The sequence below is a fragment of the Struthio camelus genome, chromosome 1 (assembly GCF_040807025.1).
Source record: "Struthio camelus isolate bStrCam1 chromosome 1, bStrCam1.hap1, whole genome shotgun sequence".
NCBI lineage: Eukaryota > Metazoa > Chordata > Aves > Struthioniformes > Struthionidae > Struthio > Struthio camelus.
In genome coordinates, this window is record NC_090942.1 from 64,912,950 (window position 1) to 64,937,289 (window position 24,340).

At 36.8% G+C, this 24,340-nt stretch overlaps 1 protein-coding gene across 2 annotated transcripts in view; it reads right to left on the reverse strand.

Annotated features, from left to right (window-relative positions):
* Positions 1–2,515: 2,515 nt before the first annotated feature.
* KDM7A (lysine demethylase 7A) overlaps positions 2,516–24,340 on the reverse strand; it is a 62,273-nt gene continuing 40,448 nt past the window's right edge. The window contains exons 8-20 of one of the 2 annotated variants that reach the window (XM_068945313.1): positions 24,114–24,201; positions 23,287–23,393; positions 20,634–20,725; positions 16,102–16,191; positions 14,987–15,196; positions 13,773–13,897; positions 13,073–13,230; positions 11,177–11,274; positions 8,687–8,835; positions 8,321–8,533; positions 6,628–6,709; positions 5,206–5,482; positions 2,516–4,454 (exon numbers count right to left, since the gene is read on the reverse strand). In XM_068945313.1, coding sequence (XP_068801414.1) covers positions 4,360–4,454; positions 5,206–5,482; positions 6,628–6,709; positions 8,321–8,533; positions 8,687–8,835; positions 11,177–11,274; positions 13,073–13,230; positions 13,773–13,897; positions 14,987–15,196; positions 16,102–16,191; positions 20,634–20,725; positions 23,287–23,393; positions 24,114–24,201 — 1,784 coding nt within the window. In that variant the 3' untranslated portion in view covers positions 2,516–4,359. The remainder of the gene's footprint in view (positions 4,455–5,205; positions 5,483–6,627; positions 6,710–8,320; positions 8,534–8,686; positions 8,836–11,176; positions 11,275–13,072; positions 13,231–13,772; positions 13,898–14,986; positions 15,197–16,101; positions 16,192–20,633; positions 20,726–23,286; positions 23,394–24,113; positions 24,202–24,340) is intronic. The other variant, XM_068945306.1, reaches the window with a different exon arrangement.

Below are 24,340 nucleotides of genomic sequence, written 5' to 3' on the forward strand. Positions count from 1 at the left end.
TAGTAAATATAGCCAAGAACTATCCCTTTTTTTCAAATTTCATTTTTTTTAAAAAGAAAGATATGCCAAGGAATTGGCAACAATAGACATTTCCCAGCAGAAGTGACAATACTTATCAATATAATCTCTTAAAGTGATCCCTTTCATTCCCTTCCCACAACATGAAAGTCTTATGGCTTAATTTATATTAAAGTAGAAAAAAGTATTTTTCCAAAGAGAAATGCAGTATGTGAAGAACATGCATTTCCTTATCAGTGCTACTTATATTTCCCATCCACTGCATGATTTATCACTCGTTTGCTTTCACAAACAGGGTTATTACGGTTTTTTTTCTTTTTTGGAAAAATGGATGTTGCAGCTTTTAATCTTGTTTAACCACAAACAGTAAGGCCCTTGGTTCCATTTATATTTTTTCTGTGAAATAGAGCAGCTCTGGGCTCACTGAATCCCAGAGCCACAAACAGCTCTTCATGGTCTGGAAGTATTATGTGAATGAATTCTGAAAAGATACTAGATTTGGGGGGGCGAGGGGGGTAGGGGGTAAAGGGAGACACGGGCATGTGGAGCCTAAAGAGGGCACTAGTTACAGGTTTACAGTACCAATTCATTCCAGCTTCAGCTCCGCTCAGTCTCCACAATTATCAAACAGCAGTTGGCAAGATACATTTCAGCACTCTGAAATCCTGCAAAAAGTTTTGACGTTTACAACTGCATGGCCTTGAGAATGAGGACAGCTTATGCCACATAGCAAAGCCTAGGGAAAGCTGAAGCTCTCTAAAAGGTGATCATGACACTGTGCTCTCTTATCTCTATTAAAGTAACACAAGAATTTCAACTATCCCCCCAAAAGATTAAAAACTAAAACCCCCAAAACCTCTATGTGATTGGAAAGTAACAATAGCAACTCTCAACATCTAACCCTTTCAAAATTGTTTTTAAGAATGGATTCATGTAGAGTATTATACGTTGCATAGGTAATCTACCTCAGAGGTCATTAAAGGCTACCTTGTAGCCAGGGTTTATTAGCAAGTAAAGTAGGAGGAGAAAAGGGAAAGTTGCTGGAAGAGTCTTTGATATAGTTTCTAGGTGGTCTTTTCATTTTCACTTAAAAAAAAAAAAATGCAGGAACTTGAGAACTTAGAGAATGGCAAAACTCCTAACTACTTCATTTCCTAATGTTCTGTCTGTCTGTGAACAAAAGAAGTTAAAGTTTTACGTCAAATCCAAGTTCTTTGACTTTTTTGAAAATATTCTCCTTGAAAATGAGTTACCATAGCAGGCTTAATTCTCTGGGTTGTCCAGTAAGGGTTGCCCATTCCCTCCCTCATAACCCTCCTTCCATCCCTAGAGTGTGACATCAAGAAAAAAAAAAAAGGGGTTTCTCTCTCCACTACTACAACACAAGGTTCAGTCCATCTACAAAAGGATTGGTGCAGTAGTGTTTTCATCCTGACCACAATAAAAACATCCCTACATACAAGTACACAAAACAAGTGAGGTCACCACATCCTCTTCATGAGCTAACAGGAGATTTTTTTTTCTCCCCCCCCTCCCCCCCCCCGCAAATACTAGCTCATCATGGCAATTTCTTTTAAATAACCTTTTTTTGAGGTGGAACATCAAAGTTTTAAAAGTAGACTTCTGGTGGAAGCATCAATATCTGAAGAAAATGGTAATGGACCTCTGCCTCTTGCCAGCCTATGAAGAGACTATTACGTAAACTCACGACAGTGGAGAGCCACTTTGAAAAAAAGGGAGAAAGAAGAGTAAAGAAAGAATGATAACAAGATAAAATAATATATATGGGTCCAGCCAAGTCTGTGTTCCAACACTAAAATACAGATAAATAATGAAAATCGTCAGAAAAGAGACCTCTTATGTCACATAGACAGCAAGAAGGTATATTCCACATTTCAAAATTCCTTACTCCAGATTCTATTCTGGCATATACTTCTACTTCAGATTAGTGTCCTCAAAAATCTGCCTCTAAGGAGAGCTCACTCTTCAATCCCCTCTGATTTTACTTTGCTGCCCTAGCTACAAATTTTCTGCATTTAAGAATTAAACAGCCAGCAAGAACAAGCAGTTTGGTTCTAAAAACTAAAGCTAGAACAGTTTTCAAAGCTTGGCAGGCACGAATCAATTTGCTCAAGCTGAAGCAAAGAGAACATTTGTTAGGGCATATAATTTTAAATTATATTGACAACACGTATCAGAAGACAGTTAAAGTATTCTCTCTTGACTGTTTCCAACTGGAAAACATAGCACCTGAGAAAAAGTAAGTAGTTATGGTCACTCTCAGCATCTGTACAGAAATCGTTAGCTTATCTTCTATTAGTTAGTAATCTTTTATCTCCACTGCCAATGCAGGGGAAAGGGAGGGTGGCAAGGGGGAGGTCCTAGTTTTGTGAAACCATGATTAGCAAACAGAAGGAAAAAAAAAAAAAAAAAATCACACATACACACACCTATAAAGTCAAGACAACATAATGGAAAAGCAGGGCTGCAAAATATACTCATAACATACCATTTTCAAGCTCTGGAGGAAGTTAAGCCATAAAAGTTACCTGACTTATTTGCAATTACATTACATTTTGTTATTTCTCAATTTAGAAACAAGTGCTGAACAGTTTTGACCCTGTAATAACCAAAAACACCTGACATCAGAACTTTTTCCATACATTTCTGAAGGCATTCATAACTTAGTCTAGATAAAAATAGCTCTGCACAAATGTTCTGGAAAGTCAAACTGAATTTGCTTTTAAACTACAGCAAGAGAAAACTACCCCAGTATAGAATATGGAGGAAGGAAAAACTGATATGTAAATTTAAAACAATCCAATGAAATGGATAGTTAAGACTGAGTATTTTTACTCTTAACAAGCATTAAAAAAAAAAAAAAATCAAAACCATTATCACTAGCATATTAAATGTTTTCATTTTGGCTGGACCCTGCAAAATGCCCTTTTTCCAGAATCAAGTAAAAGTATTCCCCTTTTCACCTTCATTCCCATTCCCCAGAAGTTAAATATTTAATTTTATATTACAGAAAAATACAAATTTTAAATCAAAGTTATTTACAATAATTCAGAATTGGCATTTGCTATCAGCTCTGTGTGAAGCCTGACACAAATGATCATTCTGATACCAGTAAGCTACTTAACGCTTATATATGCACCATTTAAGACTTTTAATTGGCTGTCACATCCAGCTTTGAAAGCAAAACACATTCTCCTGCCTTCCTGACTCCTCGGTAAAATGTATTTAAAGTACAATAATATTTTAATGTTCCTTCCATGCTACATTAAGTAATAAGCCAAATGTTAAGACTGCGATGTCTGTCTTAAGAGTTATTTCAGAATAATTGTTCTGAAGAAATATGCATCTTAACTCATCTCCCCGTTCCTCCAATAAGATATATGAAGATTCCCTCCTTGGTAACAACATTTAAATAATCTGTATAAATACAATTTCAGGGAGCCTTTTTTTTTTTTTTTTTTTTTTTAAAAACAGGAGAAAACCATCATGGCTAGATCAAACATCACACCAGGAGTAAAAGTATAAACTCCAATTTGAAGGAAAGGGGTGCAGTTTTAAAACAAGTTAGCTACTGGACTGACATAAAAAGATTCTTCTATCTTTAGGAGAGTCTCTTCTAGTCCATCAAATAAATAAATCTGTATAAAAGACAACAGGTCAAAAAATAATCAAGCTGGCAGAGAATATGCACCTTACAAGTCAACAAAAGCCCAGCCAATAGCTTATAAAGAGCAGGAAAAATAAGATTCCATATGCCTTAATTTAAAAATAATTAATAATGCATCTCACCCCTATTTAAGACTATAACCTGAATATCAAATTTAGGAGTCCAGACTAATCACCATTAATGTGGCTCTCCACTGCACCAAACATACATTATCAAAACAATTAAAAACTTTCACATTCTTAAATCTAAATTAATAACCCCCACAAAAAAAGTCTTCCAAATAAATAGGTTTTTAAAATGAATTTAAAAGTTGTCAAAATCTATCAGAAATAAATTATTGATAAACCACCTTCATCATCTTCCCCTCGTGAATTAGGTCAGACACTACCAGCAACAAACGATATTCAAGCCCTGATGAGAGACTATTTCTCAGTCCATGTCTCTCTGAAGATTTCCCCATTCCCAAATGGTTATTGCTGAGCAGGTGTGGCACAGTGAAAATGCAGCATTGGGTTTTTTTTGTTCATCAGGCAGTGTTTTATATGGTACATGCAAGTCTGCTTCAAGCAGAGGATTAACAGCAGCTCCAGGCTCTGTTGACCTCAATACTGGTCTACGTAGGAAAGACAGCAGTAGTAGAAGTAGCAGCTACATTAAACAAAGAAGCGTGCATGGCCATTTCGGTTCAGCTTCAAGATCTTCCCAAGGCGCTGTTTAGCGGTTGCCATTCCTTTCTTTGGACGTTTGCCTGGAAAATGAAATCAGGTACCTTAGAACAGCATTTTATCATGACAGAAACAAAGATGAGACCCAGCTTGGCTAAGCTGAAGCAGGCAAAATTTTCACCTCAATCACTTTCAGAAAATGCTCTTCATTTGTCAATTTTAGAGCAAACAATCAGTGAATTGGAATTCCAGGAAAAGTAGGGATTGTTTTTTCCCTAAACTTTGCTCAGCCTTATCATAGATAAAGCGGTCATATTATTTCCAAATATTTGTAGTCTGGGGAAGGACAGCAGGTGAGGTGAGGGAGAACCTGAACTGAGCTCTCTGAATTTTACTTAAGTAAATTATTCCTGTAAGTTATATGAGTACAAAACCAAAGGGCACAGTCAGAATGTTTTTGAAGTGCCACAGTTTTTAAACCTGAACTTAGAAGAACAAATCTGATTTAGACCAGTGTTTTAGAGGACAGTTGTGGTTCTGTCAGTTTTGATCCCTTTTATAAAACACAACATATCTGCAGAGAGGCAACAGTAACGACAAAGGTTTCTACTGGGCTTGCCCCCACTCAGCTCTCTTATTCCTTCCTATACACATTCCATGCCAAAATCTGAGTGTCTTCAGGACGGCCATTTTATATTTTTTTCTCAAGGTCCAAGTCTGTCCTTTCTGCAGTTTCTGCATCTAACAGTTGTTTTTGATGTTTATAGGCTCCTTTTCTGTCTTTCCCCCACCTCCTCCCTTTCCTAGCAATAGGGCAACAGAGATGAACATTACCTTTTGTCGCCTGGTTGCTGATAGGGGGTGGATTTGATGCTGGCCTCTTGGTCGGATGAAGCGGTACAGACAAGGATGTTTCACCATATGGCCTGTCAGGACTAAGGCTACCATCACTCAGCCGGCATTCTCCTTGAATTAGGTTGGAGTCTCGAGTATACCTGCCATGCTGAAAACTCAAGCCATTGTTGTGGACTGTACTTCTGTTCTCCTGAACCTTATGACCGGCTTCTGATGCACCCTCTTTCTTGATATATTTTTGTGTTTTACTTGTATCCTGGAAGAGAAATGAGAAGGAGAAGGGGAAAAAAATGTGAAAGTTAATAGCTTCTGGATAAAAGTTCACTGTAGGTTTTCTAGTTATACTACTATATCTTCAAAAAAAAAAGATTTAGTTACATGCCACCATTTCTGCTAGCATAGATGCCTCTTAAAATAAGATAGTACAATATAACAGCTCTGTATAACCTTCTCCATAAGCACTTAAAGACAATGAAATAGATTAAAATCAGAAAGTACAGAAACTGAGTATGCTAGTATGCATAATTAATTTGCAGTGATCAAAACAAATGCAAGTGCTCTTGATTTAAATGACTACTATAACAAGCTGTATCATAAGCATTGACTACTTAAACAGGCAATTTGTTTTCAATATTCAGCTGATGAGAGAACAAATTCTAAATTGAGAATTACAAACTATGAAGAATATCATGCAGTTCAGTGTTCCTAGAGAAATATCTATAAAGCATGCAATTAAAATACAGCTAAACAGCACTGGTATTTTGCAACTTGAAATATTCCTAAAAACTCCACCATACACAACTTTAGAAACACCTAACAGAAAATAACAGAAAGCTGAGAGAGTAAGATACACAACCTTTCACTTACATATTATTTGCTGGATTCCACCTATATTTCTCAGAAAGCAAAAACATTCCTACTGGCAGACTGTTGAAAAGCTATACAAGTCTGGCAGCGTAAGTTTCCTAGGCAAGTATCTTTACTACAAATACTACCAAAAAGTTCTGCTCCTCCTGATGCTCTGGTTGAGAATAATAATGAATGAAGAATACAGCGCTTCACCCGTTAGACTGAACGTAAATTCACTCTTTTTATAATGTATTTTTCATTTTTCAAGATATTGTGTGATATCTCCATGCTAGCCACTACGACAGAAGAGAGTTTGGGAGGAACAAAAGAGAAAATGAAAGAGAAAGCATCACAGAAACACAGTTTTCAGTTACCAGCACCAGTATTATCTATTGTCAGATACGCTTGTATGTATGTAAGACGTGCTTCTTGCCTGTATGTCTATACGTGCTAGTCTGCAAAGACCTACCCATTCTGCTTACTTTCTGTGCTTACAGCTTCACGACTTTTTTCTATAACAGTGTGTTTTAAACGTTTAAAACATTACTTTACCTGAGGGGTAATCCTGGAAGCTTCATTCAGCTGTCTAGCCCATGCTGAAGTCCCTATGTCTCTTTCTTCTTCTCTCACAGATCTACCTAAAAAGTTTAACAAGCTCAAACTTTGAAATCAACGACCACAAATATATCAGTATGACACGTCTGAATAAGTTTAAAATCAAGATCAAAAAAAAGGAAAATACAATGGAAAATATTTCCTTGACACCAAACAGAAGTTTTTATAAGATCTGTTTGGTTCTACAGACTACGCTGAAAAAAAATTCACAATATAAATACAACTAATTAAAGATACATACACATCCATAAGAAGGTCAGATGAACATGACCATTCACATTTGAAAAAAATGATATGGAAGAAAGTTTACCTTCTTTGCTACCTTTTTCAGTTTTTCTACCATGTTCATGCAAAGATGGAGACTGTATTTAATTTACAGTTACTATTGATTGTTTTCTTTCTAAATACTGATGTGCTATTCAGGTACAAAAAAAAAAAAAAGTAGACTCTACACTGACAGGCCTACCGTAACAGTGTCCACACTGAAAATAAGTTTACAATATAGTTAACTGCTAAAACTTAAACATGTCCCAGGACATCAATTCATTTCCAATTTGTAATGACTGAAAAAATCCTGCAAAATACTGCTAAGCTATGAAGCACTGAGCTTCGTCTTTTCCAGTCATGGAGTTTGACATGGAAACTTGGTTATTACTTTTTTCAGAAAGTTATAAAAAATTGAATGGCACTGTGTGTCTGTACGGTTTGTTGTTGGCTTTTGCTTTTTAAAGACATATAGCTTCGGTTTTCTGAACATAGTCCCTAAAGTCACATTATGCTTTCCTGTTACCTACTTACACAAGAAATCAACATACTACTATTTCTTTGAATTAATGCTCTATCTGTTGGTAGGGATCTATTTTGTTCCACATCAACCAAGCCATAATCTTCTTCCATTCCATTCTCATGCAAAGAATTTTCAAACATTGTATCTCTTTTTCTCTCTGTTCCAAAGTGACTTTGATTCCTTTGAGGAAATTAGTGGCAGTGTTCTGCTGTCTGTCATACCTAAAACCCGTTTAACAAAAACCCGTGTTTTCTGCAGACATTGAAATGCCCTGACAAAAAGAGAAAGGAGAAAAAAATTGCCTCTAAATTCTACTCTTCAAGACTAGAGTTCTCTGCCCAGCAACAGCACAGACCTACCAACCTCTTCTTCCAGCGGAAGCTTCAATTTACTACACTGCATTCTCGGTGGAACTTCAGAAATAAAGCCAAATGTGCCTTCCAAAGACACAAGAAACATGAAAAGCCATCAAGCAGATTCCTATGTAACACACTTCTAAGAAACACAGAGGTGATAAAAGCTGCAACTGTGTGGCGCCTGTGAATCTTCTTTTCTGAAGACGACTGCACTTCTAACCTAGCCATAACTTTGAAACTCTTGTAAAGAAGCTACAAAAATGTTTAAATGGCAATATTTAGGAGATGCATCTTGACGACCTCTCAAGCTAAATTTGTCCCAATTTTCAGAAGTTACATTTACTTTTTATAGCAAAAACCCCCAGCTTTTAAAAAGTTAGTCTGATTTACTTCAAAATTTGGCTGCAAATCTAAGAACCTAACTTTAAGTACCTATCCTGAATATTTGTCCAACAATAGAGAGCAGCAGTGTAATTAACTGAGGTACCTACCACATTCTACTGTTTTATGGCTCTGAGACGGCTGTCTGTCTTTATGCCTACTTCTGGGGTAGCTTCTGTGTTCCTGAAGAGAGAGTCTTTTATCTGTGCAGTCTGTGCTTTGTGTATGACCTGGTAAACATGTGGTATAGTGCAATCCTGCCATAGAAAGCATGCCCTGAATAGCTTCTTCTTCTGTACTTGTCGAGGTAGGACATTCCCTAGAAAAATACAGGGGTGTTAAACAGTTCAAAACACAATCCAAAATTTCTCCGAAGGAATTATTTTTACATTCACATAAAGCAGAACCACACATATGTTTGTGAGGAAAGATCTAACATTAATTTATAAACAAATCCCCCCAGCGTGCTTACTTTTTACTGGGAGTTTCATTTCTAGATGGCTTCTGGGTAGTTTGAGAAAAGTCTCTTGCAACCTTAGATTCTTCTTTGAAATTTGATGTTACTTCCTGTTTCTCTTCATCACCTGAGCTTTCCGATTCCTCTGTGGAGGAATCCTTCTGCTGGAACAAGAGCAAACAGTATACAGAATGGTCATCATGTCTCCTAAAATAGGAGTGCTACTTGCATTCAAGCTAAAGGAGAAGTTCTAAAACTTCCAAGTTCAACTTTCAGATATATATACAGTATGCAGAATGCAATTAATTTGAATGTAGGAAGGGAAATCCTATCTATCCAAACCTCGTGACACTGACTGAGAGGACTGCATGCTTCAACAACATAAACAGCACCTCCAAAATCTATTTTCTTACAGAAAACACTACATGTTTTAAGCCACACACAAATCATTTTATTCTCCTTAAAGAGAGTACTAATTATGCTTATCTTCTGTGCTCAGATTGGAAAAAAAAAAAAAAAAATGGAACCAGTTGCCCAGAACTGATACCTATTACAGGTAAGAAGACATATCCTACGCTCAAGTGATAGCTTCTGGTTCCTGCTCTCAAAAATATAAGATAAGAGAGATGCTATTGATTGAAGATACGAGTGACAGAAGCTCTCAGGTAAGCCCAAAACACAGTAGAAGCAGAGACGCAGCAGCTGTTGCCTCTCTTACAGTGGCAAACCCCTCATTTCATGAATGGAAGAGCTTCTCAGCTCCCCCTGAGATTACAGCTTGTATGAGAGGAGTCTCTGAAAGGTGGAACAAACGTTATCTGACTCAACACGCCTTCAGGTGAAGCAAGGGCTACAATAGATCTGTTCATCTCAGTAATTTAGAGTAATCTTCTATTTTCAAGTACAGAAAGAATACAGACTTTTTTTCAAGTCATAAGCTCTACATGATATTCAATAAAAATATTAAAAGTGGAAGATCAGAACATGGAAGAGTCATAGCCCTGTAAGACTGCCACCATCATTCCCATCAAAATACAGCTGGAATCTACATCACTGTTTCAGACCACTGAGAAACAGGTATATACAAGAGCTTCATTTGCAAGTGCAGCTTGTTAATCTTTGAAATGTGGTTAAGTCACACAAATGAGCAATTATATTATAACTACACCTGAATGTTAGTACGAAAGCTCTTATCTCGTTTTCTTGAGATCTTCTGCAGCGAGATATAAAAACATTAAAAAGGATTTATGGAAGCTATTAAAATACTTCATTCTGGATATATCTTTACAAAAAAGAGATTTAAACTTGCAGAAAAATTATTCTATTAGGTGCTATTAGAAACTAAGAAGTAGAATATAGAAGGAACTAAGAGAATCAATGGCATTTATACAAAACATTTCACTGAACATCAGAACGATTCAATATTGGATACATGCTCCTATAAAGAAGGAAAATATTCTTGCCGAATAACTACTGATTCCGTTTCTTAAAAACAAACGGAAAACAACAAACTGCTGAGCCAAAGTTGCTGACAATGCAGTTTAGGAAATCAGCAGAAGCCACTATCACTTATTCCAATATTTAAATACAGTAATGACGGGAAACAAAAAATACTAAGCATACATCTTGACTCCCACAGCAAAAATGTGACGTTAAAGACTTACTATAAAAACTGATAATCTTGTAATAGGCTGAAATCAAAAGAGAGACCAAGGCATTAGCTTTCCAGCAGCACACAACAAAATCTTTAGGTAATCACTCTACTCTACTTGCATCTAATTCCTATACAAGTAAAACTGAAATTAGTAAGTCAGAGCATAGCTTTGCAAGGGAGAAACTGATAAAAATATCTGTATATACATATGGACATTTCTAAATAGTAAAATTTGTATTAAGATACATGTGTGTAAAAATGTATGTGTGCGTGTGTGTGTGCACGCACGTGCACATTCATATTTTGTCCACCTGTAAAGAAAGCACTATGGTCTAGATCCTCAAACGGAGGGCTGCTATTTATTTTAAGTAGATTCAAACACCTCAGTTAATGTCTAGGCACTTCAGCTTATTGAAACAAAAAATTAAAGGCCTATAAGACTGTTTCCACTTCACCACGCTCTAAAGTGAAGTTGTATGCCAAATACTCTTAATTCTATTTACGAGATCTAGATTTCTTTAGGGAAGTGAACAATGCATCTAGGAGCTTTTATCAGTCCTTGCATACTCCAGAGCAGGGCTCATCCTTTGCCAACCGCACCTTAATGACAAGCAAGATTGTAACGCTCGTTTCAACAGGGCACATCTTGCCAGTTTTCTCAACACTAAAATAAACAAAGAATGATGTGGAAGTGTGGATTTGTGATAATTTGAGATAGCAACTTCTACAGGAATTAAATATTTTGTTATTGTTCTTTTAACTCAAATTTTGATCAAGTAAATTTGAAATAAGTCAGTAATATTATATTTAATTACCACTTCATTCGCTTTTGTGACCTTTTCTAGCTATACCTGTGTAGTGCAATCAGGCTCAGATTCTTCTGAATCAGAAATATCAGAGTACTCTGAGGATCCATTCCTGAGTTCTGATTTCACACTTTCAAAGAACACTGAAAAAAATTAAAAGAAAAAGTTATTACATGTAATAGTTAACATTTATCTTGTAAGTAAAGAACAATAAACACACTTATTTTTAATAGCTTGTATAACAAAAGCGCAGCGATTTGTTTCACAAGTCAAATTTGCTCAAAACTCTTAACAAGTTGTCTGCTGTTCACCAGTTCACTTCCAAAGTGGTTCACTGGATGAAGGCAGAGGGAAAGAAATCTGTCTATACATTAGACTAAGCTAAAGTGAATTACAAAAATATCTTAAATCACCTTCCCTCCATCCATCCAAAGTATCTTGCTCTATTAAAACCTGAGTAGAACACTTGATCTTTATCTCTCCAATAACACTACTTCACGACTTAGGACTAGAATCATGGCACGACATGCGAAGTTGTACTGAGCTTTTTACTCATCTATTTCAAGGCATTTCTCTACAGACATTGTTCTTACTACGACTTAGGCCAAGAGGCAATGTAAGGTGGCATCTGTTACACAAAAAGGTAGTTCTTTACGGAATTCTTTACAGAAGAAAATTTTCTCCCTTTGTGTAAATCTTCAGTTAAGGTAAAGTAACATAACCAAATTTAAGCGACTTTTAACAAGGAAGTTTGAAGACTCTCACTATTCAATTACAAATGTTAGTGAAAGCCTTGAGTGCGCCATTTCCAGAAGAACAATTTCAGCGTTCATTTCTAGTTCTAAGTGTCTTTGTTACATTTATATTCAACACTGCCAAATTTGTTATGCTATAAATAGGCACAACAATTTTGAAGAAAATGTTTCTCTGTATGACTGAATCTTTGCTTCAAGCGTAAAATTTGGTTTAACTTTTAAAGCAGACAAATACCACATAGTAGGTGCCTAGCCTTCACTCAACAAGCCATTTGTCTTGTTGGCTCATGACTACACAAGAGGGATCCTTTTCCTGTGCATATTTTTTTTAAATACTATCTTCTGTGACCTTTGGAAACATAGTCAACAGGGACTACAAATTTCTTTGTTAACAAAAATAATTAAATATTTCATCCAGGCTGACAACCGACTCATGAATGTTGTTACAGATGTGCAGGAAACCAAGGGAACTGTAAGTCTCAAGAGGACTCTTGTTATCTTATAAAAGTTGACCTCAGTTTCCTAATAGGTATCCTCCGGGCCCTCGTGAGCTCTACTGTCAAAGGATGCGACTTTTATAATTAAGCATGGAGCTGAATAAGCTATCTGAAGAACCGATTTGTCAGTGCACACACATAGCACTCTTAAAAGCGAGCACTGAAAACAGGCATCCAGTATTAGTATGTTACTAATACAATATGTAATCAGCTCACATCTGGCAGAAAGACTTGAGGTTACAGAAAGATCAGCAAAGATCAACTCCTAGTCATTTAGGATTTAGATATAAAGTATTGGAATGAGGGGTTGAAGTGTTTCACAGATTCTGGGCTAAGGTAACTTCTTCCCCAGATTACTGCAAAGGTTGAAAATGTGTGTGAGAGTGTTTAATTTATGCTAAGTTATGCTTGTTTGCCTGTATGGAATTATTATATGGAACTATTATGAACAGTAGTCAAGATGGAGTTAATGTAAAAAGATCAGTTTTATTTTTCTACTCTAAGCTGTCATTAGGATCTTCAGTAGACAAACTAGCAAGTGTATCTTTGTAACTTGCAATATTACTTCTCTGACCTATTAGTTTATCCTCGATATACTTCAGCAAAATTTCAGTCAAGACTTCTCACTAGTTAGATTCTGTTCTAGACCATCAAAATGCCAAACTGGTAGTGTTTAAAAGCAAGCTTACTGTTCAGTGGTTTCTGGGCATCTGCATTCCCTTCTCCTTCAAATCCTGAGGTCTGGTCTTCTATCTTAACAGGCGTCTTTTTCGACCTTGTCCTGTCATCTTCATCTTCACTATCCGCTGTGTAAAGACTTCGATCTGTAAACGGCCGTCTCTCATCTCTGTCTCACACGAAAAATCAAGCATGTTAGCATGTTGTTCTTACAAACCTGAGGCAATTGTTTTCTTTTCCTTCATTATTTGCAGCTCTCTAGAGACAAAACAGTAACACCCTCTCATGTTTATTTCTTCATTCACAATTGCACCTACCCCATTTTCCTCCCTGTACAGCTATCATTCCTATAAAGACTCTATGTCGACACGAGAGTTTTTAAATGAGAATCATTCTACTAAACAGACGGATTCAAAAGTGATCATTGCTAGTTTGAAACATTCCCTTCAGTAAAACCCCAATTAAGCAACTCAATGAAATGTCACAAGAAAGAAACATGCAATGCATCTCCTCCTCTTCACTTTCTAACTGTAGCTCCACTAGGGGACAGTAGACACAACAGACACAACCCACTTCTACACTTCTAATGTGAATCTTTCTAGTAAAAGGGAACTCAGAGCTCCATAACCAGAAAAGAAGCGTTGTTGTACAGTCAGAGCGTGCCAGTCCATAATGACTGGGAAAAAGTGATCCACAATCAACCCCCCGTACCTAATTATTCTTCCGTTTGACAGCAGAAGGCGAAGATCATTGTCTTTTGTTCGCCATTCAGGTACTGTAGAAGATGGCTGAAAGGGCTTGTTAAATCTCCCGTTCAGTTTCGAGTTTGCTGTATCCTAAAGAAGTAAAAGTAATATTGTTTATAATTTATGTGTATAAATTCAATGTTTGTTTTCCGCATGCCACAAAAGCTTGAACCCAGCACCAGGACTGTTATCTTTCTGATAACCAGCTGAAGCCAAAAACTGGCCACATGTTTGGACGTAAGAAACAGCAGACTGCACCTTCTTCTTTGAATCATCTACAGTCTCTTCAAACATCTATAACTCAACTATAATATCTCTAATAATCCTTCTGGATAGCCTTTGGAGGATTATCACTGTACTCAAAAGAAAGAAATACCAATAGAGAGAGGCAATTCAAAAGCATCACTGGGAACTAGTAAAGCAACTTTAAAGTCGGATATCTGGTCCCTGGAATTAGTATGCCAAAAGTGACTCAGAGGGCAGCACCTTTTTCACCCTCAAAAAGCCATTAATCATTCCCATTCTCTCACTCTTTCTCCCATTTCTGTTGGTTTTTTTTGAAATAACGTCATCAGATCTGAGAAAAAGAACATTTCAGTAGAGTACATTTCAAACATTTACTCCACGATACCATTACAGGATGACTACAAAGTCTGCATCTCCAAACCAGAGACAAAGGTAGCCTTAGGCTTACTGGAAGGGAATCTCAGTCATAGAGGAACTAGGAACATGAAAGAAAAGAGAGGCTTATCAAATTACAGTAACTGAATTGTAAGAAACAGCTACCTAGAAGCATACAGAGAAGTAGTCTGGCCCAGAGCCTCACAAAATTAGGGCTCTGCAAGCTCTGTCGTCTGCACAGAATTGACTCAAAGTAGCACTTGAGAGCTAAGGTAGTCCTAACTGAGAAATTACACTTGCAGTAGGTGATGGATTCAAGGGACTTTCAGAATCAAAAGGTTAAGGTTACCTCCCCAAAATATTACCAAGGAAAAAGGGAGAAATTCCTATCAGGCAAACTCGAGAGAGATAGACTTAAGACAAATCTACCTGTGTCTCATATGACAAAGAGTTGCAGCCGTAATTTTATGCACCTTAACAGTTATTCCTTTTCAACAGGGATTAGAAATTTATTCTGTTCTGGTTTTACGGTTTTCTTCCATGAAATGTAATACTTGCCTCCTCCCACGGTGACATCTCCAGTCTTTTCAGTACCTCCCTTGTGTGGAGTTCCAGGATGTCCAGATTAGAAGGAGTTTTGGTAGCATGATCGCGCAGTTTCCTCACCCTTCGTCTGGAGTGGTGAGGGGAGGTACCTTCATGTGAAGACCGTGAAGCGGGACATACACCAAGAATTCCCTGAGTTTTCACTGGTTTGCTGTTTTCCTCCTTTAATTGAAAACACGTATTTCAGAGTAGTCTCACATGGGCAAATCCATTCACTTAAATACTATTGCTTCCTATTCATCTAACTGAATGAAAAATATATAAGTAAGACTTTAGATCTTTTAGAGAAGTACTATGTAATTTCTATGGATTTGTACAAGGCTTAATTCTGCAGCTCCTCTTTCCCATTTGAGGCTTTTAAATTCTTCCATAATGGCAGTGTTTAATACCAAAACCAACCACTAACAAATAAGATTTAATTCCTGAAGGCAGGGTAGGTATACATGTACAATACCTAACAGCATTCTCTTTGTTTTTCAGCACTGCTCTCTCCACATTTTAAATGTGGCAATTTTTTAATAATTAGCATTCATTAAGGAATAAAGGAGAAAAATATTGTTATATGAAGAAGAAAAAAAAAAAACAACCTATGCAACAAACAGGGACAAAACATAAGAAAAAGAGCACAAGAGATATTAATTGGATCAGAGTACACAGAGAAGGGAGTAGGAGAACGTAATATGGACAGCACCTTTCATCCATAACATATTATCAGTAATTATTCTAAGTCGCTGTAAGTGAGAAAATTTTAAAATACTGACCTAAAAATCACTTCACCATTACAGATCTTTTTAAAGAAATATTTAAAGAAAGAAAAAAAGGGCTGGGGGGGGAGGGGGGAGGAGCAAGAGGAAAAAAGGAAAAAGGAAAACACCTGCCACACATTTTCTTCATTTGAAATATTGGTAGCATGGTATTCCCAACTGTTTTCTTCTAAGACTTTCTATTAGAAAATTAGCATTAAATAAAAAGGCAAATATAGTGAATTAAAGCATAATTATCATGGAACTCTGTGCTTCAAAGATTCTTCTTTTGCAAAGTTAAAGTAGGGTTACCTCTTTTCTTACCTCTACAGAGCGAATCACTTTTGAAAGCTCTTTTATGAGATGCCCAGGTCTAATGTTGTCTGGAATTTCAAAGGCATGTTCTGTTACAAGCTGTATGCAAAGGGTGAAGAAAAGATACTTAATTCGTTTTCCAGATAAAAGCAAAGGTAGTATGAAATAAACAAAACCACAGATGAAAAAAGCTAAATTAACAAGAAAAAAAGCCAAATAAACTTCTTTCAGTAAGTATAGCAAACTGCCAGGACAGATACTTTCACACTCTGAGACACCCAGTTCAAGCTTTTAAAAGGCACCAGGCACCCTGCAATGCTTGAGGTTCAGGGCATACAAGGGAGCCTCAAGGTCAGCCATCTCACAGCTCCTCTTAGAAACTCTAAAAGCCTAAATAAGCAGCAATACAAAGCCATACTGACAACTGAATATTCTCAGCAAATGGTTTCAGCTTCTCCTTTTCCTTCATGGTCGATATAGCGCCACACTTTGGAACTTCATTACAGTAATGACCTCCAAAACAGCTAAAGACTAAGGGAATTTCACTAAGGCGCAAGTCTAATCCACAGATCAAATCAAGAGCAACAATGAGTAACAACAATGAGTAACCAACAGATGAATTTCTAGCCAGCTGCCTCATGTTTCACTTTTTAAATGACCTTTTTAGCATATTTAAGATCTGGCAGGAGGTTGGAGAAAGTGATTCAAAACCATTCACTAGGAAAAACCTATGAAGCCGTAACAGTGTGTATTGACTTTAATCCTGTGAAACAGTATCAGAGCACAGATAGATTTTTGTACGTTCATTACCAATCTGAGCAGGTTCAAAAGCTCTGAAGTTGGTTCTAGTTAAAAATAAAAATAAAACAAAAAAAAACACAACACCACCACCACCACCCACCACTTAATATTTCATATATATACACTTCAAATTTGTCCCAAGAGATATTTAATTAAAACTGAACAAACAAAACAACGCTCACACACAGACCAGAATGAGTGACAAATTTCAGGATCCCCTTAATTGATTTTCTAAATGGAAAATTATCTCACAAACACTATATAGAAGTTTCAACTACCCATATCTCAAAAATGAGGTTCGGCCGCAGAATTATTGCTAGAAGTAATAGGATATTGTAAAGTGCATTTAATTGAACCTGGCTTCCTCTTAGCCATTAAAATGAATGCTCTCTCCAAAAAACCCCAGAAGTACAACTGTGGTATATTCTTTTCAGTGTCATTAATTCTACAGGAAAGAGTCACCTGGCTGCTCTTATTTACCATTGCTCGCTCCTCGAGCGCGCCAATTCTACCCATTCACACTGGGGAACTTGGCATCTGTAGCACTAAACTGTGTATTTTTTCCAGCAAGTTACTGGTCATTTTAGGACCACACGATCCTTTCTACACCTTCACTCTCCCAAAAAGCTTTCCTGTCCACGAAGACTTCATGGGGAAATGACACTGATGCGATTCCCCAAAACCATGACTGGAAAGTTTCTCTGGTTTAAAAAAAAAATGACAAGTTTTTCCTAATGTCAATATAGTTTGTATCAGAAGAAATATATCATTTTGCCAGTATCATTTACACAACTCCTTTAGCAAAATAAGTTCTACTGGCAAGCTCACTTGTTTGCTGGTATAAAAGGCATCTGTTTATACCAAAGCTTTCCTGACTAATCTGTAATTACAAAAAAAAACCCACCCAAGCAATTCTGATAACATCAACAAATTCAGATTCATATATAACCAAGCAGTCTGACAGAGGGAAAGGATGGGCAGGAAATATGAATATCTAGAGATGACATTTCTGAAAAATGATAATAATCGTTACTAAGTAATTTGAGTTGCCCCTGCATATTTCCCCCTTGGATGAGCAGCAAGCAGCCCCTGGGACTTAGGGATTCTCTTGTACTGAGAACAGTAGCAGCATAATGTCAGACATAAAATTGCAGATAAAGAGAATAACAGAAAAAAAACTCTGACCCACTCAAGAACTTCAATAAACTGCTTTGTAAATTTTGAAAATAGAGGGCCTACAATACATATATCCCTTAAAGTAACTGTGTCATCTTTCATATACACAGGCAAATCAACATCCGGTAAATCTTCAAAAGACTGAACATAGACCCTGCCTGAAAAACCTAGATGACGTAAGACTAAAACAAGGAAAACAAGAGCACTGGCAAACACTGGTCACATGTCCCATGCAATCCAAGCCTACAAATGTAAAAAAAGTGTTCTTTTCACAAATATATAGTGCAGATGATACTCTAGCCAGAAGTCCCACAAGTTTTATGAAACAAGAATCCTATCTGAAATCAAGAGATACAGATAGAAAAAAGGAACTCCTAGAAGGCAAATGAATACATCCATCTTTGGAGACTAGCATCATAATTAAAGCATACTAATACATAAAAACAAAAACGAAAAAACCAAACACTTTGCCCCTCCTTGCAAAAAGTCCTGGTTTTTTCTTTAAAAAAAAAAAAAGTTGCCCAAAATAATTCTACTGGTACCTGAGCCAGACGTGTAGAAAACAGAATCTGAAACTTGTTGCTTATACAAGGTAGAAGGAAGCCAGAGCTAAACCCAAGAGCTCAGAAGACTGTATACACCATCATCTCGATTGCGTATATCAACTAACCTGCAGACAAGTGATCTGCACCACAGTAATCAGAGGGTACATATACCAACAAAAACCTTGCACAAATTGAATTCAAGTCAAGATATGAAAACTAAAATAATTTTAATAGCGCTGATCATCTCCATTCTCAGCCTCTTGTAACTCTTGGCAGTTTTTAAACACTGTAGAAACGAAGACACTGCTGTCTTGCTGAAGATGAGAAAAAATTTCTTCAGCAAGCAGTTAAAGCAATTCACTAAAATGATTCACATATGTCTTGAAAGTATGTACTCCATGATAGGAATGTGAAACTTCACAAGTAGGCTTCTCATTTGTGGCATATTCATTTGTCAGTTCTTTTCCAGAATCTGTCTGAAATGCCCGGCACAAGCAGATCATACAGTAACGTACAAAGCTCTTACTGTATACAGCTACAGCCCTATCACCCACATGGCCTACTGCAAAGAAAAGATCAGCTCACTCACGAAGCAGTAGCTAGAAAAGATGAACACAAGCTACAAAACATAATAGCTGGCAGACAGAAGAGAACATTCTGAATAGTTCACAGACACAGGGCAATTTCCTTACAATTCAAGTGTCTATTCAGTCAGTGGTTTGGGACTACTCATTGGTCTCATTAACAAGTATCCAGAAAGCAAGCCTACAATTTTTTTTCCCCACAGACATGTAGGAAACATATCACATGTTAGACAAAGCATTAATCAAACTACTTAATGACTAGACAGTACACAGATACTGCAATACCATACTACAGCAATCTACTTAGAAAAGAGGAATTTCAATCCAACTTCAATTAAAAGTAAGAATTTATACAGGTCATATTTGATCCCAATTATCAGCATCAGATTACTTTGTTGACTATCCATGGCATGGATGCAGAGAAGGCTTGGATTCACATGTGGTTTGATGCTTAGGCATAGCATCCTGTAGCTAGCTAGCTCTGCTCCAGAACAGCACGGACATCCTCAAGACACAGAAAATGCTGGCTGGACCCAAGCTGATGCTACACAGAGTAACAACCTCTGCATTGTACGCCATGACCCAAGTTCCAAGTGGCTTACTATACAGGATGCAGCATTGTGCAAATATCATAGCCTGAGGTAAATTCTCTTACAAGAGGAACTTGCGGGCAGAAACGCCGAACAGCTCTCCAAAAGCCAAATCTACTCAGTATGGCCAGCAATAAGCTAGAATTAGTAAGCTCGGTCAGAACCATCCTGACTCTGTCTCTGAACGACACTTCCCAGAAGCACAGGTTCCAAGAGGGCTTATTAGCTCAGGCTCCAGCACACGAAAAAACATATGGAACTAGGCCAGGCCCAGTACCATGCCAAAACAAGCAAGCTTTCCTGGAGAGCACAGCACCAGAAAACCCAGAGTAGACAACATACTAATGATTTTGTAAGAGTCAGCCAACGTTCACCAAGGCCAGCATCCAACTGAAGTTAATAGCCTTCTAGGGATCTAAACTGACTCTTCAGTGATGCACAGGTATCTGAAATGTGCTCCTCAAAGCACTGACCTTAATGGAAAATCCTAAATGTCAGGGCATTACATGTCTCCACTGCTTCAGATAAGGATGAATTGAGTTTATAAACAGAGCTGATTAGTTAGGCAGAAAAAAAACCCACCAACTTACCCTCTAGCACACTCATCACATGCTGAGGTAAAGCAAGATTCTATTTCTATCAGCTAAAATACCAGAGCTTATTAATTGGTCTAAAAAGACTTCTTTAGCATTACTCAATATAAAATCATCATGATGATTCTTCCCCATATTAGCAGCACATAACCTCCACTGAGTATTCCAGTAGTCATTAATAGATGAAAATAAACTTACTTCTAAAACAAAACAGAGTTCATCAAATTAACAAACAAAATCACTTATACTTACTTCTTTTTTCATCCATAATCTTAAAGCAGTAAGTAAAGCCTTCACTCCTTGCACTAAGTAACTTGGAGGCTGGAAACCATCTTCCCTCAGTTCTAGAAAAAGATACAGACACCAATTTAGAAACAAACTATAATGGTGAAAACAACAGAATGATACCTATGATTCAGGCAATGAGGTTGCCTCTATGCAACAACCCAAAAAAAGGAAAAATTGTAAAAGTAAATTAAATACTGTATCCTGTATCTGTATGCATACTCCATCCAAAAAAAAAAACAAAACCAAACCCTAAAATAAATGTATATAAAACCTTGGGTTTTTAGCTTCTTACTGTGCAAATTTGAGATATACTACAATTGGAATAAAACAGATAATATATAAAATAGATTACAAAGCAGAACAAGAGAAAACATATTTGAAGAAACAATCACCTTTGTTTCATTCAGAAATATTTTAGTCAAAGTGGACCAGAGGGATGTGGGATGAGCTGTTTTTCTACATTAGAATTCCCACTACCTATTCCCATACATACAGCAAATGTTTCACACTAGCACATTTCCATTCCCTGAACATTTTCTGTCACCCTTCCAAATATCACAGTTCTCTCTCACACATTTTACATAGTTTTCCCTCCCAAAACAAAAGGAGGTGAAGGGGGAGAAAAAAAAAAAAAAAATCACATCCTGCTAAGGAAGCTCCTCTTTTTCTTAGGGAAGCTGGTGCTCCCAAGCAGCTGCAGTTCCTCTTCAATTTTCTCTTTTGGTTTATGGGGAAAAGGGAAGAGAAGAGATAAATCCTCCAGAAAGAGTCAAAAGCAAATTTCAGCCTCTTCCCAGTCTCCTGACAAGCACTTCCATTTGTCAATAAAGAACAGATCAGTCCTAGAACTATTTAGTTTTAAAAGAATACACTAATAATTCTCTATTCTTATGGATAGTATATTACTCTATTGGCAGGAAAAGAAAGTTCTTTTAATAAACAGCTGCTCTTCCCTCTAAGATGGCCCCTACTTCTCAAAAGCTGCAAGAAGGAGCAGCAGGCCTTTGAGTTACAGCAAAAGAAGCTGAAGAAGCCTTTCTGCATGCTTGCTGACTCAGTTGGTAAAATTTTGAGAATACAATGCAGCACCACAGACTGGGTTTTCTGGCTGAACTGGCACAGTATATTTAACTAGATTACTTAGAAACCTAAATCCCACTGATTTTCCAGCAGGAAAATGTCTTCTGACTTGTTTATAAATTTTGAAACCCAGATGTGAGAACAACCAAAGCAAACTTTTTTTTTTTCCTCTCCAGTAAAAAGTATTTAGTTCTTAAAAGTTCTGCAAGTTTGTTCTGATATATTTGATATGACTTCTGAGGTATTTTATGTTCATACAGAAACTTTAAATGCTGTTTGAGGGAACAGAGCTGTTCAATCCTTCACCTCACTGAAAGTACAACAAATGATTTTGAATACTGTAATTATTTTCACATTGGAAGAAGGTTACCTGAGAATATGATCTCTTTCAAAGCAGAAGCACAAGTCATCAGCCTCCTCCGAAGGCTGACTTCTCTCTTTTCAAATACCTCATTTGAAAGGTGACATTTATTAATAAGACTAATCAGAGCAGACAGAGGGCAAGATGTTTGAGGAAAAGAAGGTGAAGTCAGAGAACAGTAATCTTACAGGCTCAATTATGTACAGATACAGGAATTACCAGACTAAATGAGGAAGTTTGGAAATGACCAGAAACTGTGAAGGAAAAGAAGCTATAGAGATACCTACTGATAAACACTGATCTAATACTGCTAATAGCAATAAAGGAACTGATCCATCTTTCCTCCAAAAGCCCTCATGGATGCCTTTCACTTGACAAGAAAAAGCAAAGGACAACTGGCAGTTTGACTGAAAAGGCAAAGAAAGCTGCATAAGAGCAAGAAAATCTCCACATTGAACTGGGAAGCCACCAAGAAGAAACTCAGATGTAAATCAGGGGGATCATCCAGAGAGAATTGCTTGATGAGGAGAGAAAGGCTAAGGGTACTCAAAGATCATAAAAGAAGTGGCAGAAGTCTGACTGAAAAGGGATGCCCATGAAATAATAACTTAACATGTGGCTTAACAAGGTCTTTGCAAGTAAGAGGAAATTAATCCTGTTTGCCTGGTACTGTAACTGCACTGTGCCATGATCTTACATATTCTGCCTTGATAATCTAATATATTTTCATTGACCAGACACGGTCAACGATTGTCATCAGCACAGATGACAAACCACTAACAAAGTTAAAAGTTTCCACTAGCATGCTATAAAATGTTAGTTACACACGTAGCCATATGCGTTAAGACTTACGCACAGCTCGAGTTCCACCGAAGCCTTTTAATCCCCAAGGTCATTTTCAGATAGATAATTTACTAAAGAACAAGAACTGCTGGATCTAGTACTGTAACCCTGCAGCATGTACTAAAATCTGCTGATCTGGTTAAGAAATAACATAGCTTTTCAAAGTGGAAAAAAAAAAAGAATTCAAGTCTCGTCTGTGAATAGAAGTCTTCTAATCACAAATTACTAATAAACTTTTCTTTATAACACTGTCAATGAGGAGAGGGGAAGAAAATAAAAAAAAAGAAGAAAAAGTACATACACAAATATCTCTGCAAACAATACAAGAATTACCTTTCAAAGTTTCCAGCAAGTTTTTGGCCACAAACCAACAGATGGCTTCAAAGAAAGGAAACTTGAAAAGATCTGGGGTTTTTAGCCTCTTCTCCATTTCGTAACACCTGAACAAACAGAAATGTTTTATTATATGAATATTTTTAATAATCTAATTCATTATTCAACTACATAATTCATTCAAATTGATATAACGTTGAAAATAAAATAAAATAAGCATGGCCATGATAAACAAAACAATTTAAGTACCACATAGTTAAATCCCAACAAAACCACATTGGACAAGATTGAACTCTGGTCTCATCCAGGCTCTGACCTTATCAAGTTTGACTGCTGCACTTCTAAGAATAAAGTTGGACTTCATAAAACTAGGACACAAACCCAATGTGTGATCTTTTAACAGATGGAATTTTATCAGGATTCCACTGTAATAAATAAAAACAATATGTTTAGAAGACAGCTCCATATCTTGGACAAAAACTAATACAGCTGCCCTTAGAGCAATGCTGACTCAAGGATGCTCTTTGCAACTCAGTTTCACACACCTGGGCTTGCTCTGTTTTGGCTTACACACTTATACTAATATCCAAAGAAATTTTTTTTTTTGATTTAGTTAAATTTGTGCATATCCTTCATTATCCTTTTGAAACAAACTTTGTAGAAGTGAAATAAGAGTACGTGCTTGATACAGTCTAACTAAAAATGCCACCATTGCTTGTTTCCAGAGCCTGTACCCATTTGATCCCAGTTAAGAGCATGAAGAAAAGTACCTATTAAAAGAATATCCTAATCATAGAGGAAAAGATAGAGTGAAAGCTGAGATTAACCTGAGCTGCATGCCAATGTTGAGGTTGTGCAAAAAGTTTCCTCCAAAAGCCATACAATCCTGAGATGTGAGCACAGCATGAATCCAGCCTGAAACGACAAAATTCTGAAACTTAATATGTATACATACCTAACAAAATTTTACACCTGGAAACAAAAACACAAGTAAATTTGTATTCTATGCCAGGAACAATCTCAGTTTTAACGAAATGAAGATTATAAAAATATT